This window comes from Vanessa cardui, chromosome 10 (genome assembly GCF_905220365.1).
Source record: "Vanessa cardui chromosome 10, ilVanCard2.1, whole genome shotgun sequence".
NCBI lineage: Eukaryota > Metazoa > Arthropoda > Insecta > Lepidoptera > Nymphalidae > Vanessa > Vanessa cardui.
Window position 1 is genome coordinate 872986 of NC_061132.1, and position 17228 is coordinate 890213.

Consider the following 17228-nt stretch of genomic DNA (forward strand, 5'->3'; position numbering starts at 1 on the left):
TGAATTATTTGAGTACGAAGATCTATTTAGTTTTGTCGTTGGCGAAAATATTAAATAATATATATTAACAGCTCGTTTGCTGTAATATGTTAAATAATTGATTTATTTAAATTTTGATAATTTTGTCAACAGTCAAAACAGACCATAATCAATATGAGTAGATTAAATACCTCAAAAAGTCAAACGCAACTCTCAAACTGTATCTGTGAAAGTTTAAAAGGATGTCCGAACTCGAAACTGTTCAACTTCACAGATATTTTTATGCTCGCAAAACACCCATAAATTTTAAGATCATGAACATTGAACATGATATATTTTTCTTTGCTTAATAACGATTGTGTTGCGCTTAGTTAGCAAAATTTAGAAATTGTAAACATAATCTTGAATTTGCTGACCTTGAATAAACGTTCGGTACTTGTTAAAAGCTGCTAAAATTAAAAACACTGAAAAATGCCCTAGTCTATTTCAAATGAAAACAATCATTTAATATGCCACCAAAGAAAGTTGTTAAAAAACTCGATAAAACTATCCAAGAAAAGGTAAAGCGACGACGAACCAGGAAAGAAAAATGTTTACCATTAAGTGAAACGGGAGAAAATTTAAAAATCCAGGATATAGATGTACCATGTGAGTATTAATGTTTTGATATTAATTTTTGTGATACTTAATATTAACTACGTTGAATTTTTTAAGTTGTGTCAAATGACGAACAGAAGAAAGACAGGTTGGTGAGTTTAAAGAAGAATGATATCAACATTATGCTGGCAAATGAAGGTAGGATTTTTATATTTTTGCTTTGTTTACAACGATTCAATGTGGTCTATAGTATCTTGCTTAAAAAATAATCTAAGTCCCATAATATGTATGCAAATATACTAGTAGAATATAATATTAATATGGAATAAACTGTTTTTAACTAAAAAGTATACATACCATATGAATATTTACAAAAAAACTTATCATTATAATTTCATTTATAAAAAAATTTAAGCAGTATAACACACGCACATTATAAATTATAAATCACATATTTCAATAAAGTGACATTCAGTCTTATGTACATTATGTAAAAAGAATAATCCCACAAGAACTTAATGCTTGTGTACAAACCCATTTATGTTATAACAAAAGCAAATCTTGCTTAAATTCAATTTTGCTAAAAGCTTTTTGTTAGTCGAACATGACATTTTTAGAACTTTGTAGACTTTATTTTTAACATGTATTTCTTACAATTATAAAATATTTTATTTTCATATTTGTAGTAGTGGGAAGACAATTTAAAAAGAAAACAATATTAAAGGATCCAGCAGATACAATAGTTCTAAATATATTGAAACAGCCAGAAGTTAAATTAAACATGAAAAAAAAGCCAGTATTAAAGAGAAAGATTCCATTGAAAAATAACAAAGTTAAAAAAAAGGAATCAATTGAGTGTGGAGAAACACCAACAAGAAAGAGAGGGAGACGGCGTATTTCACCAAAGAGGTTTGAGGACATTTTGGAGATAGAAGAATGCAACTCGCCTAAAGATATTAATGGTTTGTATATTTACACTATAAAAGCTATATTGATTTATTGCAATTTGTTTAAAATTAACCTAACGTTCATGTGTCTTCAATGGAGTAATGTCACATGTGTATCCCCCCAGTGTGGTGGAAAAAACTCTGCTATACTCATAAAGGAGGCCTTACCTCAATAAAGGGTCATTTATATGCTGTTAATTTTATTTATTTCTATTATTTTGATTGTGTTATCTATGTAATATAACAAAGGAATATACCATTCCTTAATCATGAAGTATCAGAAACTATAATACCTAAAATCTTGAATTTTGGCAGTTAGGTAGACATCTTCACACACTACAAACTTCATCTTTAAGGGTGACATGGTCGTTAGAAATTGTTCATGGTTCTTCTCAGGTCTGAAGTGTTAAATTCCGAACCGGTGGTAGATTTTTGACTAACAATAAGAAAGTGTAAACAGTTCTCATGTGAACAATGGTAGATAATATAGCAAAGCTATTTGCTAATTATGTTAAATATGTATCATGATCCTGTTATACAAAATTCTTGTAATGCAATATTACACCTGTGCACCAAGCTAAAATAGATAAGCAAGCGAATGTTATAGTAATACTTTGTTATTTTTCTCTTACTTTAAGTGAACTGTTTTGTTATTGATTTAACTTTTTAGCGAGGCATTTTTTTTTAATTTAGCCCAATAAAAAAAATCTTTGTTTTTTTTTTGTATTTTTGGATACTGTTAGCTTGCATGCGTCTTCTTATAAATATTATATGATGTTTGTTACTTACTCATGCATAAATGGCTTAAGTTTTGAATGAAATTTGTAATGGAGATAGCTTACCCTTACTGAACACAAGCCAAGTAATACCGTTGGAACTGTATACATTTGAAACTAGAACAAAACAATAGTAAATATAGTTAGTAGTGGTAGATTATGTGATGCTGCCGACTCAGACGGTCTTTCACATAGCCCTATCCCCAATTATTAAAATTTAATCTGAACTTTGACCATAAATTATACTAGCTGCTCGTTCAGCCTACGTACAGGCGATATAATTATTTTTATATTGTTAAAAAAATCTTGGAACGCTAACTCTCGGCTACTTAATATAAAAATTATTTTTAGGACTGCTTATGTACATTTTGCCGACATTACGGTTTGAACATCGTAATGTCTACTTATTACTACTATACTTGGTGGTAGGGCTTTGTGCAAGCCCGCCTGGGTAGGTAACACCCACTCATCAGTTATTCTCCCGCCAAATAACAGTACTCAGTATTGTTGTGTTCCGGTCTGAAGGGTGAGTGAGCCAGTGTAACTACAGGCACAAAGGACATAACATCTTAGTTCCCAAGGTTGGTGGCACATTGACGATTTAAGGAATAGTTAATATTTCTTACAGCGTCATTGTCTATGGGCGATGGTGACCAATTACCATCAGGTGGCCCATATGCTTGTCCGCCAAACTACCATAGAAAAAAAAAATATCGACAAAATGTATTGACTCCATCGTAAAGTCAATGCAAAAAAATATATCAATAAAAATCCTCCCTTATATATTCTATACTTTTTACAGACACAGGACCTGTGCTATGTCAAAATGAAAAGAAAAAACCTATTAAACTTAGGCGAAACAAAAGTGTTCCAAAACCAGATCTAGGTACATGTTTTTCTTATGCAATTTGTAAAATGTCATTGAATTTCTTTAATATTCTCCCATTCACAGTTGAAAACAATGTAACGTCTGAAGAAAATCTCGATTCCTCAAAATCGAAGACACCCAGGCGAAAGGTCCTTAATCGTAATATAGCAAGAAGACCGCGTACTCGGAAAAAAGCCGAAGATATAAAGGAATCACAACCGGAAGTTATTACTACAGAAAATGTTACGTCACAAATAGAGACGATAGAAAATGCTAGAAAACAAGATATCCTCACCGTTAGAAGAAGTTCTCTAGCCAGTTTGTCCGAACTCTCGTGGACTAAAGACATTTCCAGCAGTAGTACAACTACTTGCGTCACAGTGTGCTCGAATGATTTCTTCCGCATCGATAAAAGGATCCCAATCATAAAGCTAACTAACGTTGACCATAAACTAATAAGCGAGGAGAACAATAACGTCGCAACAGAAACAAAAGCAGAACGATATGATATTGCCAAGGAAACTGACCCTGCTGATTGTATAGAATCAAGTGACAAAGATTGTATAGATGAAGTAGATTGTCCGTGTCCGAAATCTCCTAATCTATCCTCTTCTTCCTCTGATTCTTGTTCAGATCGAGCAAAGTCAGGCCAAAATGTATCTACACCTAACAATAAACTTAGTAATACTTTAGAAAAACTATCATCAAAACTTAAAAGTTTTGATCTAGAAATTATTAACTGGATCGGTTACACTGACGACAAAGTAAACACAAACATAGAGAAGATACAAGACAAATTATACCACGATAACTTTTTAAAAGAAGAAATGAATGTTATCATTCATTGTAAAAGTATAAAACGAATTTTGTCTGAAAACAAACCGAGTATAGAGTCACCAGAAAACGAAAAGACTGATAATACTGTTATAGAAACTGATCGGGAGAATGAAACTCATAAAAATGCTAGTTTACTTGAACCTCATAATCCTATTGAAGATAAATTCAATAGCCCTAAAGAGCCTTTAAAAATTCTATCGAATGTTGTCGTTCAAAGAAAGACCTGCAAGGAAATTGATGCAGTTCAAAATAAATCAGAGGACGATTACAACTATGCTTCTTTAGATGAAGACGATGAAGATGATGCATTGTCTTTGTTCGCGGAAAGTATAACCGGCATCGAACCTTCGAGGAATAGCACAGCGTCTTGTGGAACTGAATGTCCTAATGAAATCGAAGAATATGTCCCAGAACCATTAGTTAAAAATAAGATTACTCCTCTTTTAAGTAATACATATCACCCTACAAGAATTACCAATAACGCAAAATCAAAGGATCCGGAAGACGAGTTAGTTCGCGTCTGTGAAAAACAAAGTGCCGATTCCACGTCCATATTCAGAGAACCGGAGAACGATAAGAATCTAGTAGAGACGCAAAGTAAGAAGCAATCGAAAGATTTCGAAGAAATTAATAGAAAACAAAATGGTGTCACGAAATTGATCCCACAAAGTCAGCTCTTAATGTCTTCCATGTACAAGCCCGTATCCGGTGTTAAAAGCATGATTTTCAAAGGAGTGTGTTTCTACAATCTCATTTCGAAATGCAAAAAGAACGGCTGCAACTTTCCCCACGTGCCAGTCGGGATCGACAGCGTCAAGATGAAGTTGAGGGTGTACAGCGACTCGACCCTCATCCAGGAGTACATGCTGATCCGCAACTGGCCCAGCCTGCGCCAGAAGTACGGGATGTGCTTCGTCGAGGAGTTCGTCACGAGGAACCTCACCAAGATCGTCGTTGAAGTCGCGCTGGACTTCATCGTCAAAGACAACAACAACGCCTTGATAGTGGACATAGTTGAATACGTCCTGTTGTATTTGAATGCGGTGGACTTGACTGCCATCGAAGATTTGCTGACGTTTAATATCAAAGCGAGCACGACGCTCTTATGCGATATATTTATAAGTACGATCGCTCAGTCGCAGAACTTTTCGAGGTTTAAAAGTGTGTTTATAAATTTGACCGATTTGATGTATCGTATCGGAAGGAGTTTCAGTGATGACGTCGCGGGACAAGTCTTGGAGCGACTTGTGATCCTGCCCTACGACGAAGGGCTCGCGAGGGCACTTATCAAGATCATCAAGAACACTGACATCAGTATATACTCCAACTCCATGGTGGGGCATTTAGAGCAACAGCTACGGTCCTCAAATATTTCACTGTACGAAGAATTTATTTCATTGAAAAGTAAAGTTTTAAGTCAATCAGCTCTGGACAGCTACGCTGACGGGGAACGGTCGAAGCAATTGGATAAAGATGTGAGATGCTCACCGGATACGACAAATTTGGATAATATGGTAAGGCAACATCGAACCTTCTATTATTGTAGATTATATACATATAATAAAATTGTATTGTCTGTTTGTAATATTGAAATAGGCCTTATTTACTCAATTCATATGTATTTATATACGATACATATACCAAAATATTTTTTTGCAATTTTGTCAGCCTGTTTGTTTGTTTGTTCCGGCAAATCTCTGGAACGGCTGGACCGATTTTGACGGACTTTCACTGGCAGATAACTGATATAATTGGGAGTAACTTAGGCAGCAATGATTTTTCTTTTTTGGAAATTCAAACTCGTACCAAGTCGCGGGCACAGCTAGTATTTGATCTTTTTTTGAAATCATAATTTGGAAAAAATAATTCCTAGCACCTAACTTATGATTACTAATAATTATTATGCACTTAAATCATCAGCTCTGTGGTTGAATGTATAAATGAAATATTAAATTAAAATTTGATTTCTTTACAGAACAAGTCTTCCGTTGAAACAAAATTCACGAGAACAATAGACCTCAACAAAATAAATTTTCTGAATACAAATAGTCACTCGACTGAAATAAATTACGATAAAAGATATACGCACAGTAATCAATTTATGAGTTGGAGGGATAGGAATTCGTATAGCAATACCAGAACCGTGCCTAGAAGTACAGCGATGCATCCGCCATTGAGGCCTCCGTTCAAACGACGCACCGATCAGAAGTTTGACGGAAGCCCCAGCGTGAGTAATCATTCTATTTTACATACGTTGGATGCCTTGAGAGAAACAATTAGATGCAACAATATCATTTATTTTTTAAACATTTTTTTTTTATTTTAATTAACGACTTATGGCAACATTATGTATATCTTATTTTCATAGTATTTATTATTCGAAATACTCGTTCTAGAAGTACATATTATAGGACTAATTACCATTTCATCAAATTTGGCACACCATTAATTTGATAATTAGAATTAAAATAACGCTTTTCTTAATAATAATCTATGACATGTCAAATTTGACAAGTTTTATTGTATTGGGGAAGTTTATATACATGTTGCTTTTATGTAAACTGATACAGTTTGGGAGAGTTCTTCTATTTCAACTGATTTACTTTTATAGTATTATGTGCCATTATTAGGTTTTACTTTTTTGCAAACATTTTTGCCATACTATAATTTTAGTGAGCATGAGTTCTATCTTTTTTGTATGTGGCAACTCAATTTCCTTTTTTTAGTTATTTTTAATTTGAAGTTTTAAATATTTATAAAAATATAATATAAGAAACTAAATTTTGATCAAACTGTTATATTGTTATACATTTCCCGGTATTTCATTGATGACGACCTCTGTGGTCGAGTGGTGTGTACACCGGTTTTTATGGGTACGCCACTCCGAGGTGTCGGGTTCGATTCCCCGCCGAGTCGATGAAGAAAATTCATTAATTTTCTATGTTGTCTTGGGTCTGGGTGTTTGTGGTACCGTCGTTACTTCTGATTTTCCATAACACAAGTGCTTTAGCTACTTACATTGGGATCATACTTATTTATTTATTTATTGAATTAAATAACTCATTATTTTGATACCATGAAATGATAATCATTTATAACCGTTGATAGTGATCATTTTGCACACAAAAAATTTAGTATGGTGAAAGATTTTGCCAATTTTTAATTAAAAAGTTTATTAAAGTTTATTAAAAAAATTTTGTCTTTAAAACTTTGTTTCAGAAATATCAACGAAGAAATGGATCTAATTTTTTCAAAGATTTTTCTTAAATAATAAGCTTTATTTACCAATCCTAAGTGATCCTTTGTACAGTTACTTTTAAGCTTACTGTGACTACAAACTGTTAATTGTTACTTTAATTAAAGATAATATTCTTTACTTTGTGTTTTAATGAATATAAGAGAATATTCAGTATTTTTTAAATTGTTAATTACTTGAAGATACTTTTAATTATATGTTGATTAAGATTGGTCTTGTTCTGTGTTATCACGTGATACTGCTAAGATTTAAAACTCATTGAGTTAAACTCGTCTGTAATAAATTTTATAGTCTCGATATTTTGTGATAATGTGACCATGTTTGAAAACTTTGTATTTTTTTACAATTAAGACTCGGTAAACTTTATAATAGTGTGAAACGAATGTCAGGTCGAGTTATTAAATAATTGTCTCTGATTTAAAATTAAAATAATTTTCGTAGCTAACGCTGGTAACACTGGCTTTTAAGGGTGCCATGACGTAATGTCTTCGCTTTTGTCGTTGGATGACCGAGCGTGTTTAATTTTAGTTTTAGACGATCTGCGAAGGTTTTTTTTATACTATTGATCTTAAAAATAAAAGACGAGGTATTGTGACATCGGTTGATTTTTTTTTTCATAAATAATTGGAGTTGCATCGAATAATTAGTTAGTTTTCAATGGTTTAATAATACTCAATACTTATTATATATAAACACTAAATATTGAAATGTACTCATAATTTCAATAATCTGGTATAGGTTACATATATTTGTTCAAAATAATTTTGGCAAGTGATTAAATAAAAATTAAAATGGTGTGATTTTGTTATGATAAGAACGAAAAATTCGCGCCAATTCACGGCTGAATATTTTAGAAAGGCTATTCAGATATCACAGGATATTCCTCGAATCTAATTATTATTCCTTGCAACTCTAATTATAATCAAAATTGGCGTCAAAATTACATTGATACAAAAGTGTAACGTATACTGTATGTATTGGTTTCACTCCATTGTTTTATAATATCAGAGATCGGCGCCTTGGCAAATCATAAACTAAGGATCGTTTATATTTTGTAATAAATGTTCAGACATTTAATTGACATTTACTACAAAAAAAAAAAACAACCCAGCCAGTTTCTTGAAAAAAAAAATGGAATAGGTTTTATTACTATTTTTTTTTATTCTGAGCTTTTCTGTGAAGATCAAGGAAGAACAAGAGTCTATATGTATCGCTGATAGACGTCTATCGCTGATGATATAATTTGTAACAAATTACATAACAGTGTACAAGCGTCGCAATTTATTTTCTGTTTTATTACTTTTGTTGTACATGACATTTTGTTTAACATTTAAATAGTAAAAAAAACATTAGTTGTTTAATATATACCATTGTACAGTATGACAAAGTAACAAACACATATAAAGAGAATAATTTTCTACAAATATTTTGTATTATTTTAGAATTCCTCCCCAACCTACACGAGTGGTCTATTTAATACCCAATTACTATAAAAAAGTACTGCTTTTATATTTTACGTATAAAAATAAGTCTATGTAACATTAAATCGACGAGGAACTCTATAAAAATTGTTCTTCTATCGAATAACAAATAAGACTGTATCAAATTGCAGATTATAATTAATCTTGCATTGAATATAATTTGAAATAAATAAGACATTTACAGTCATCTTTTACTGAATCACATTCTTAACTCAGGACAATCGATAGACTAAAAAGAGAGAATAATGGATTTCTGTAAAATAAAAGTAGCCTAAGTTACTCCCTATTACATCAGCTATCTGCCAGTGAAAGTCCCAGCCTTTCCTGAGATTAGCAGGAACAAACAGGCCAAAATTATATGTAGTGTTAAATGTAGAAGCCGAGATGGCTCAGTGGTTAGAACGCGTGCATCTTACCCGATGATCGCGGGTTCGGACCCAGGCTGGCACCACTGAATATTCATGAGTTTAATTTGTGTTTATAATTCATCTCATGCTCGGCAGTGGAGGAAAACATCGTGAGTAAACCTGCATGTGTCATGTGTGCATTTGAAGGCCGTTATTGTCGTTTGTTATATTTGCTGTTGTACCATTTATGAGTACAGGTGCATGTAGTAAAAAGCGGTTATTTTAATATTACAAATATCCTCCAATTTTATTTATTATATGTATAGACAATCATTACGTCTTTGCTTCAAAAGATATCATAATTTGCTTTCGGCCAAGTGTAAGCAAGAAAAAAAATTGAGTTACTCTAACCCTCGACCCTGTCGCCTATCCTGACTATAGAGCGTTACTTACCATTTATTTGTGTCGGATAACAATAAAAAACCATTCATACGATTGATTGATTTCATGTTGAACTGTACAATTACAATTTTGGCAATTAAAAATGATTTCCTTACGAATGCCATTAACATATTATTAATTGATACACAATTTGTGTATTCTGTATTTACACTTCATAGTTTTAATAATAAATTCATATATTTTATTTATTATTAGAGCACCACCCACCTCTTATTCTATGAGCTATCCTATCCACGTTGGTTGACTGGACGAGATCGCTATGTATCGGTAAGGCAGCCAAAATTGTACGCCTCTTTTATTAGAGTAAATCCGTGTTATATTTAGTCTTATTTTTGTGTGGTGTACAATAATTCATTGCTTGAAAAAAAAAACTGGTAATTGTAAAAAAGTTTATTCAATATAAATAGCAGTTATACATGTTACAATAAGCGGAGCCAGAATATACGTTAAACAAATCTTCACGACTACATCGCTAGTCTAAATTGATGGATGAAAACAATTATTTTAATAATAATAATAATGATCATGTATTTTGTACGATTAGGACGGAAATATTTACTAAATAAAACAATAACTATAAGAAATGATGAAATAATTGGTCACAGACATAAATTTGCATGTCCAAATTCTATTGTAATGGCTTGTAGTAATTTTACTTAAATTTTTAAGCAGTATCATTTTGTTTATTCATTAATAAAATAAGTTAAAATTACAATTACAGCATTATTTTAAATACATTAAATTATGATAAAAAATGAATAATACAAACTAAAATTATATTAGTCAATTAAAAAAGTTAAAAAACAAAAAATAATACGTTCGACTATGAAAATGAATAAATATTTTTTCATCCATCAAATTAAACATTCCAAAATGATATGACAATTAATTCTTAAATAAAAAATAAATATACCTTACGGCAGCGACGTTCAGTCTTATATTTTATGACGTAAAAATTAAAAAAAAATTTATCAATCCAAGTACACTTACTTGAAAAATAAACTACAAGTATGAGAAAGAAATCGTATATCTATTAATTAATTAAAATACTATAATTCAGGAACATCATGAAATTTACAGAAAGCAAGTTGAATTGGCCAATGTTGTGCAGAAATCATGTGCAACTCATAAGAGTTGCACATATTCCCATTCCCATAAGGGAATGGGAATATATCAAGATTAATAGGTGATAATCATTTATATAAGATCATAAACTGTTAGTACATACTCGTACTACATAGTATAAAACAAATTTGCTCACCACTGTCTGGCCCTATATATAGTACGACACAAATTACATGTAGCATCGGAAAATGCAAAGAAATGAAAATAAAACCGATTACTGACGATTTACACGACCAATAGAAATAGCTACCTATCGCGCCATTCGGTGCTATTCGTCGCTATAGATTCTCACGTCAGTTCAACCCGAGAAAGCAAATCGACGTCAAAAATTGACGAATATATTAGGTCATATGATACAAGTTGTTAAGTTTGTGTAAAGATCATATTCGCATAAGAAATAAATATTGATAATTTGGGATAGCGTACTCAGTTCGGATGAGATCGGTTTTACGAATTTTGCCGATGCGACATCTAAGTTGTGTCGTACTATATGCTTATATCTGTAAAATTATTCATTGGAACTTGATACGGTGTTTTTTGTAATAGATAGAGTGATTCGAGATGAAGGTTTTTATAAATAATACATGGACAATATAGTACAGAAACGCTGATAATGTAGTCATTCTCTACTATATTCAGTATCAGGATTGTGGGGTCGTTAGTATTATTAAAAAGATATTTCTTTACACACACAATTCTGCACAACAGTGTCCAAGTTGGAAGTCTGTATTAAATGTGATTGAAACACATAATTTTTTACATTAAAATCAGGCACTAAATATGTATTAATTTTCCGAATAATAATTTTAAAATCATTATGGTATGTACATGGATAAAATGTTATACAATAAAAAATGAATTTAAATCTTAGGTCTAGGGTCTGAGCATATATAGATATTGTCACAGAAAGCGTAATTAAAGTATACTATATTTGTATACAATAGAAATAGAATACGCAATACAATTTTGGCGTATTTAATACTGGATATGAGTTTTATAATACTTATAAAATACTCGTAGTCTCGACTACACTTATACACAGTAATACAAAAGTTATCATTCCATTTTCAAATCAAAAGATTCGTTTCAGATCAATAAGAATTATATACGTTCATGAATTTAAAAAGACAAATTTAAGTTTCCAAATACTATGAAAAATAAAATAATACTTTAATTAAAATAATTCATGAAAAGCGAAATTAAAAATTAAATTTACTCGTTGTTCTCTCAAGTGTTCAAAAGACTCCAGATCATACAATCTTTGCCAGTTGATTGTAAAAAAAAAATTGTCTTCACATATTCAACTGTTTCAAATATCGAACGCACCTTTTCAAGTGTCGAAGTCTCGTATTCGTGTATCAATACCACAGATAATCACTACCAGACAACCATATAAATACAAGGGTATGAATTTGGAAGTATGAAGGGTAGAATTTATAAATAATACTAATAATAATAGAAATGGTAAGTAATATTGAATTTCAATAACAGACCCTTACAATGCAATGTAAACAAGGCAGCACAATTTAAGCACAACAAGCCCGAGTAAGACTCGCAAATAAGATTGTTAAGAGATGTTCTAGGGTGTTTCACTGGTCTGGTCTGGTCTGGTCCCAGGCTTGGCCATCCGCAGTGGGTTAAAAAGAGCCTTAACAACGCACGTTTTAGCGATGATATTACTTGTAATATTCAATAGTAGGATTTATGTAAAAATATCAGATTTTCAAACTCGCTAAAAAACTACGCACCAGATGAAAGCCAATTATTCAAAAAGATGAATGCTAATTTAAAGAAATTAATGCAGTGATTGATGTTCAAAAATCAAAATACATTCTCGTCCCAATACTTGTTAAGTTCACCATAATTATTATTAATTGAATAAATTCATCTGAATTCATACTTACATACATACAGCACTTTAGAGTATATAAGGAATATAGCGCTGACTCTGGTCTCTACCAGAATGAACCAACAAAAATCTTCTATCAGTGAAGAACAGTAATGGTTTCACGAGATTACGTTTATTGACAAAGATATGATTTAGTTATATATGATGAAGGGTTCAGGCTTCTATCATGGTGCTTATATATAAAAAGGCAAGTTACCTCACTATCCATTAGTAAGGGCTGTTGCTCAATTGATTCATGATGTTACAGCCACACAATACTTGTATGATTACACAATATTGAATAAATTAATACATACTAGTATTGAATAACTTAAATTGCTTTTTAAAACTAAAATCATGGTAGGTTCTATTGAAATATATATTGTTAAATACATTTAGATGATGTTAAATAGAAATTATCAGTCTGTGTTTTCTGAGCCTCATAAGATAGGAAGCATCTACATTCTTTAGAAAGCATTCCGTAAACTCCATAGCACCAATCATACAAAATTATACTATTGTATTCAAAGCTTATTATAAACTTACATTAAGCGGTGGGTTATTTGTGCATAATATTGTTTAATTTATTAATGTTATTGGAAGAGTGCTCTGGGACGCTTCTTGGCTAAAATGTGCCACGAGTGGGTAACTCCTTTACGCCTCTTCGGTGAGATTCTGAAATTATTGAAAAATATTATGTAAGTCTATTGTAGTACAGTTCATTTCAATGTTGTACTTAAGTGTTACTTTATTCTTCTAGTTGAGTAACAAGCTGCACTTTAGATACCCAGATATTAAGTGGGACGAGTTGAGTTTCTCTTCAAAAAACAACAGGGCTTCAAACAATCGGCATTTTTGCTGGCACTTTTGCCCATTAACATTTAGTGCAGAGGGCTATTTTCCTCAGATTTGCACCTCGACAAATATTTATTAAAACAATATACATAATTGTCCTAGATAAAAAGAACGCAGGAAGAAATTACCCATGATCTGGTGTATCCGGCATGTATGGTGACATCCTAAAATCACGACTATGAGGTGTTTCAATGCCAAATGGACTATAAAGCTTGGTAGGACTCCTGCCCATAATCTGTAAAGGAGAAATTAAGTTTATCTAAAAGAATGCCCACAATATAAAAGAGAACTGAAAGAAATACATGTGTAAAAATAATAAAAATTAATTTTTTACATTCCCCACAAAAATGAGTCCATTACTTTCAACAATCTTTTAACATAAGAATTTTAAATAAATCATATAAGTCTAAAATTTGAGATTGAGGCCCTGTCTGGCAATAACCATGCAGGTACATAAAAAATACACCAAATTATTATTAAAATACATCGACGAAAGAGAGCATTTATACAGACAAACTAAAATAATATAAAAAAGAAAGAAAACAAGATTTCGTAATGAAGTTACGTATTTTTAAATGGCAAATAGTATAATATGGTCTTAAAATTAAAATAACATGCTTACCTGTTTCTTCTTTGTAACAGGAGTTGTAGGTATTCGACAAGGAGAGCCAGCCTCTGTCAGCCGATGTCTACGTCTACCACCAAGTCTAAAATGCTGAAAGAAAAATACTATTTAGTCCTAATAGTCTACTAAATCAATACATATTCTTCTTCATTTATCTATGAATTCTATTCAATACAGAATTTGTACAATATTCATCAATTTATTACTTATATAAATAAACTAAGGGATTATTCGAATATCATAATGACCGTTTCAAAATATGATACCAATGCAATGTACGATAATGTAGTGAACTAATCCACGCTGTAGAAAAGAAATATAGCAGCATAAATTATAAAAATAATAAAAAAATCACCACGACTAATCTTTCCTAGATTTAAAAATTTAGAGAAAAAATTACCTGCGATAAATTGCCGAACGTATTTCTAACGCTCTTGAAGGTCCTCGATATCTTTTCAGCCCCTGATTGCAAGGCACGGCGTGAATTAGCAAAAGATTTGCCTTTAAATATATTTTTATTATAACATCCCTCAATATTTTTAAGACTATCTCTTGTTGGCGAATCGATACCGGAGTCGTTCACAAAGGGATCTTTCATTTTGATAATATAAAACGACGCACAAAAAAGTAACTTGTGCAATATATCGCAAATACAAATTGTATTTATATTATGTATAAAAACCGTACACTTCAATACATTTTTACGTATATATAAATAAAAATCAATCGGGCACGCTGTAGTTTTCGTTTTTCCGTTTTCGGTCGTTATTTTTTTTGTTTATCATCAACGGTGTTGCAACGCTTTATTATTTTTAGTTAAGGCAAGAAATTAGTCTATGAATCTCGTAGTCTCAATAAATAATATTTTATGATTTAAAGTTTTTGTACGTTTATTGGAATGAAAATATACTAATATATAATTTTTTTGTTGTATTACTACTAATATGAGGGCTAAGCTTGCCCAGTGTATTAATGGCACTATGGCTAAGAGATGAATAATACCTTAGCAAATATCACCTCAATATATAATACAAGAAGATACAAATTATAAATGAACATATTTTATTATTAATTTTAAAATAGTTTTAGTGTTGGATTACATATTTAATGTTTTTAACAATTATTTATTAATAAATGTTTATGTACCTACACTTAAGTATAGATTATAAGATATTTATTATGTTAAGAATTAAAGCCATATAATTATTTTTGTGTATTACGTACGTGTTGTACATACAAACGCCAATACAACACCATATCTTAAACGCATCATATATGTAATTCATTACCTGCAAAGTTGCAAATCAGTGTTGCCAAACTATCGATAATATCATTTTGATCAATACTATAGGTGATCCTTTGGGCACTAAATCACTAATTATATAGCAATTTTAATACAGATGGAAGTATTTAATTACCTAGTAACTCATAAGCTATTATTTACATTATTAATGCATACTCTTGTATTGTTAAAAAATTAAATCAACATAAGCACTTTCCACACAAAAATTAAATCATATTCAAATTAACAACTCACATTTTTTTTTATCAATTTTATATAGGAGAAGATATATAGTATTAAGGTAAACAAAACACATTTTAAGTAACATCTATTTTTATTAATAATAATTTATTAACTAAGATTAACATTTACAAAACAAGAAATAATAGTACATCTCTAACCACGTTGATGCATGTAATAGTCAATAACAGTTGAAAATGCAGCAAATCCAGCAGCACCAAATATACCAGCTTTCAAACCACCTAAAATTAAAATATTTTTCATTAATTCTGTTTTAAAATGAGCAAAGATGGCTTAGTGGTTAGAATGCGTGCATCTTAACGGATTGTGGGATCAAACCTAGGCAAGCATCACTGAATATTCATGTGTTTATAATTCATCTCGTGCTCGGCACTGAAGGAAAACATTGCGAGGAAACCTGCTGTGTCTAATTTCTAAGAAAAAAGAAATTGCAGGCTGTTGTTGTTGTTATTGTGTATTTAAAAAAAAAACAATTTTAAATATAATAGATACCTCTTAATCCAATAAGTCCACCAGTAACCCCACCAGCATATGTGCCATTCTTCCAATCTGACTTTCCCCTCGCACTTTCTATACAACACTCAATTCCAGAAAACACAGCTCCGAGTATAGCAAAGTTCTTTGCATAACTTATCATGGAATTTTTCATTTCTCGTAATATTTCTCTTGCGGTTTGATTCTGTTGTGCCATGGGGTCTGTCATATTTGGCATTAAAGATGATGTGAACAAACCAACTGCTGCTCCAAGACCATAACCTAAAGGCATTAAATATTATATTATAGGTTTTATAACTATTATTTGTTTGTACAGTAATTCTAAATTTAAAAAATACTGCTATGAATATTCATTAGTGTAGGTGTGTTATTTGCTAAATGTCATAACTCTATATTTATTGTTTATCTGTTTATGACAAATAAGATGTATAAAAACTTTTTGGTTATGGCTTCTCTATTTAGAAGAGTGATCCATAGGCAAAGGTAAGTGGTATTCTAAATGCCAAAGTTAGCGTCAACCAGAGATCTAAGAATTAAATGATTTCAATAATTTATGAGAACAGATATGATCTAATGCTAGTCTTGCTAAGACTCATGTATGTGTACACATACATAAGTCTTTAATATAAGTTTTTTTTTTCAGTTAAAAATATAGAATACTAAGTTTTAATAACTCAAATTATAACTTACCTATGATACAACTGGTCAATGATTTAAATGGGCAACTTTCAATTGTAGCTTCAATCATTTTCTCCTCATTCGTTTTGATAATAACAGGACCCAAAATTCTGGGTATAATTATATTTTCACGATATCGGTAAACATTTCCTATCAAGTATTTCGCGAGAGAATCATAGTCATTTTGTTGTGTGAATTTAACTAAATCTTCGTTAACAGGCGGCTTTTTATATTCGGTCATAATGACTGTGAGTTATTTGAAAACTTTAACTGAAAATGCACAATTTTGTTAACTTTTATGTACTATTTATTGTATTAAAGGTTAGTTTCTGTTCCTTAATTTCAATTTATCTGTAATATGGTTATGACTTTTGAGTTTTGACAACCAACAGCTGTAATAATTGATACTTGATAATGCCTGAAATTGACGTTAGATAACCGTTCAGATTCGAGAAAATTAATAATATTT

At 31.1% G+C, this 17228-nt stretch overlaps 3 protein-coding genes across 5 annotated transcripts; 1 reads left to right on the forward strand and 2 right to left on the reverse strand.

Annotated features, from left to right (window-relative positions):
• The first annotated feature begins 102 nt into the window (after positions 1 to 102).
• On the forward strand, positions 103 to 7380 carry LOC124532702. Of its 3 annotated transcripts, XM_047107729.1 has the most exons (7): positions 112 to 627; positions 694 to 774; positions 1263 to 1538; positions 3102 to 3185; positions 3252 to 5518; positions 5980 to 6231; positions 7224 to 7380. In XM_047107729.1, exons 1-7 carry the CDS (start codon positions 489 to 491, stop codon positions 7269 to 7271), a joined length of 3147 nt encoding a protein of 1048 aa, XP_046963685.1. In that variant the 5' UTR covers positions 112 to 488; the 3' UTR covers positions 7272 to 7380. The 3 variants fall into 3 exon arrangements, with proteins under 3 accessions (XP_046963686.1, XP_046963684.1, XP_046963685.1); XM_047107728.1 differs by lacking the exon at positions 7224 to 7380 and having other exon boundaries at positions 107 to 627; positions 5980 to 6930; XM_047107730.1 differs by lacking the exons at positions 3102 to 3185; positions 7224 to 7380 and having other exon boundaries at positions 103 to 627; positions 5980 to 6930.
• Positions 7381 to 12592: 5212 nt separating this feature from the next.
• LOC124533292 lies at positions 12593 to 14803 on the reverse strand. The gene is made up of 4 exons (XM_047108505.1): positions 14444 to 14803; positions 14041 to 14133; positions 13547 to 13653; positions 12593 to 13238 (listed from the first exon to the last, which is right to left on the reverse strand). Exons 1-4 carry the CDS (start codon positions 14639 to 14641, stop codon positions 13157 to 13159), a joined length of 480 nt encoding a protein of 159 aa, XP_046964461.1. The 5' UTR covers positions 14642 to 14803; the 3' UTR covers positions 12593 to 13156.
• An 837-nt stretch (positions 14804 to 15640) lies between these two features.
• On the reverse strand, positions 15641 to 17149 carry LOC124532882 (mitochondrial import inner membrane translocase subunit Tim22). Its single transcript, XM_047107996.1, has 3 exons — positions 16772 to 17149; positions 16079 to 16342; positions 15641 to 15807 (listed from the first exon to the last, which is right to left on the reverse strand). Exons 1-3 carry the CDS (start codon positions 16998 to 17000, stop codon positions 15722 to 15724), a joined length of 579 nt encoding a protein of 192 aa, XP_046963952.1. The 5' UTR covers positions 17001 to 17149; the 3' UTR covers positions 15641 to 15721.
• Positions 17150 to 17228: the final 79 nt, after the last annotated feature.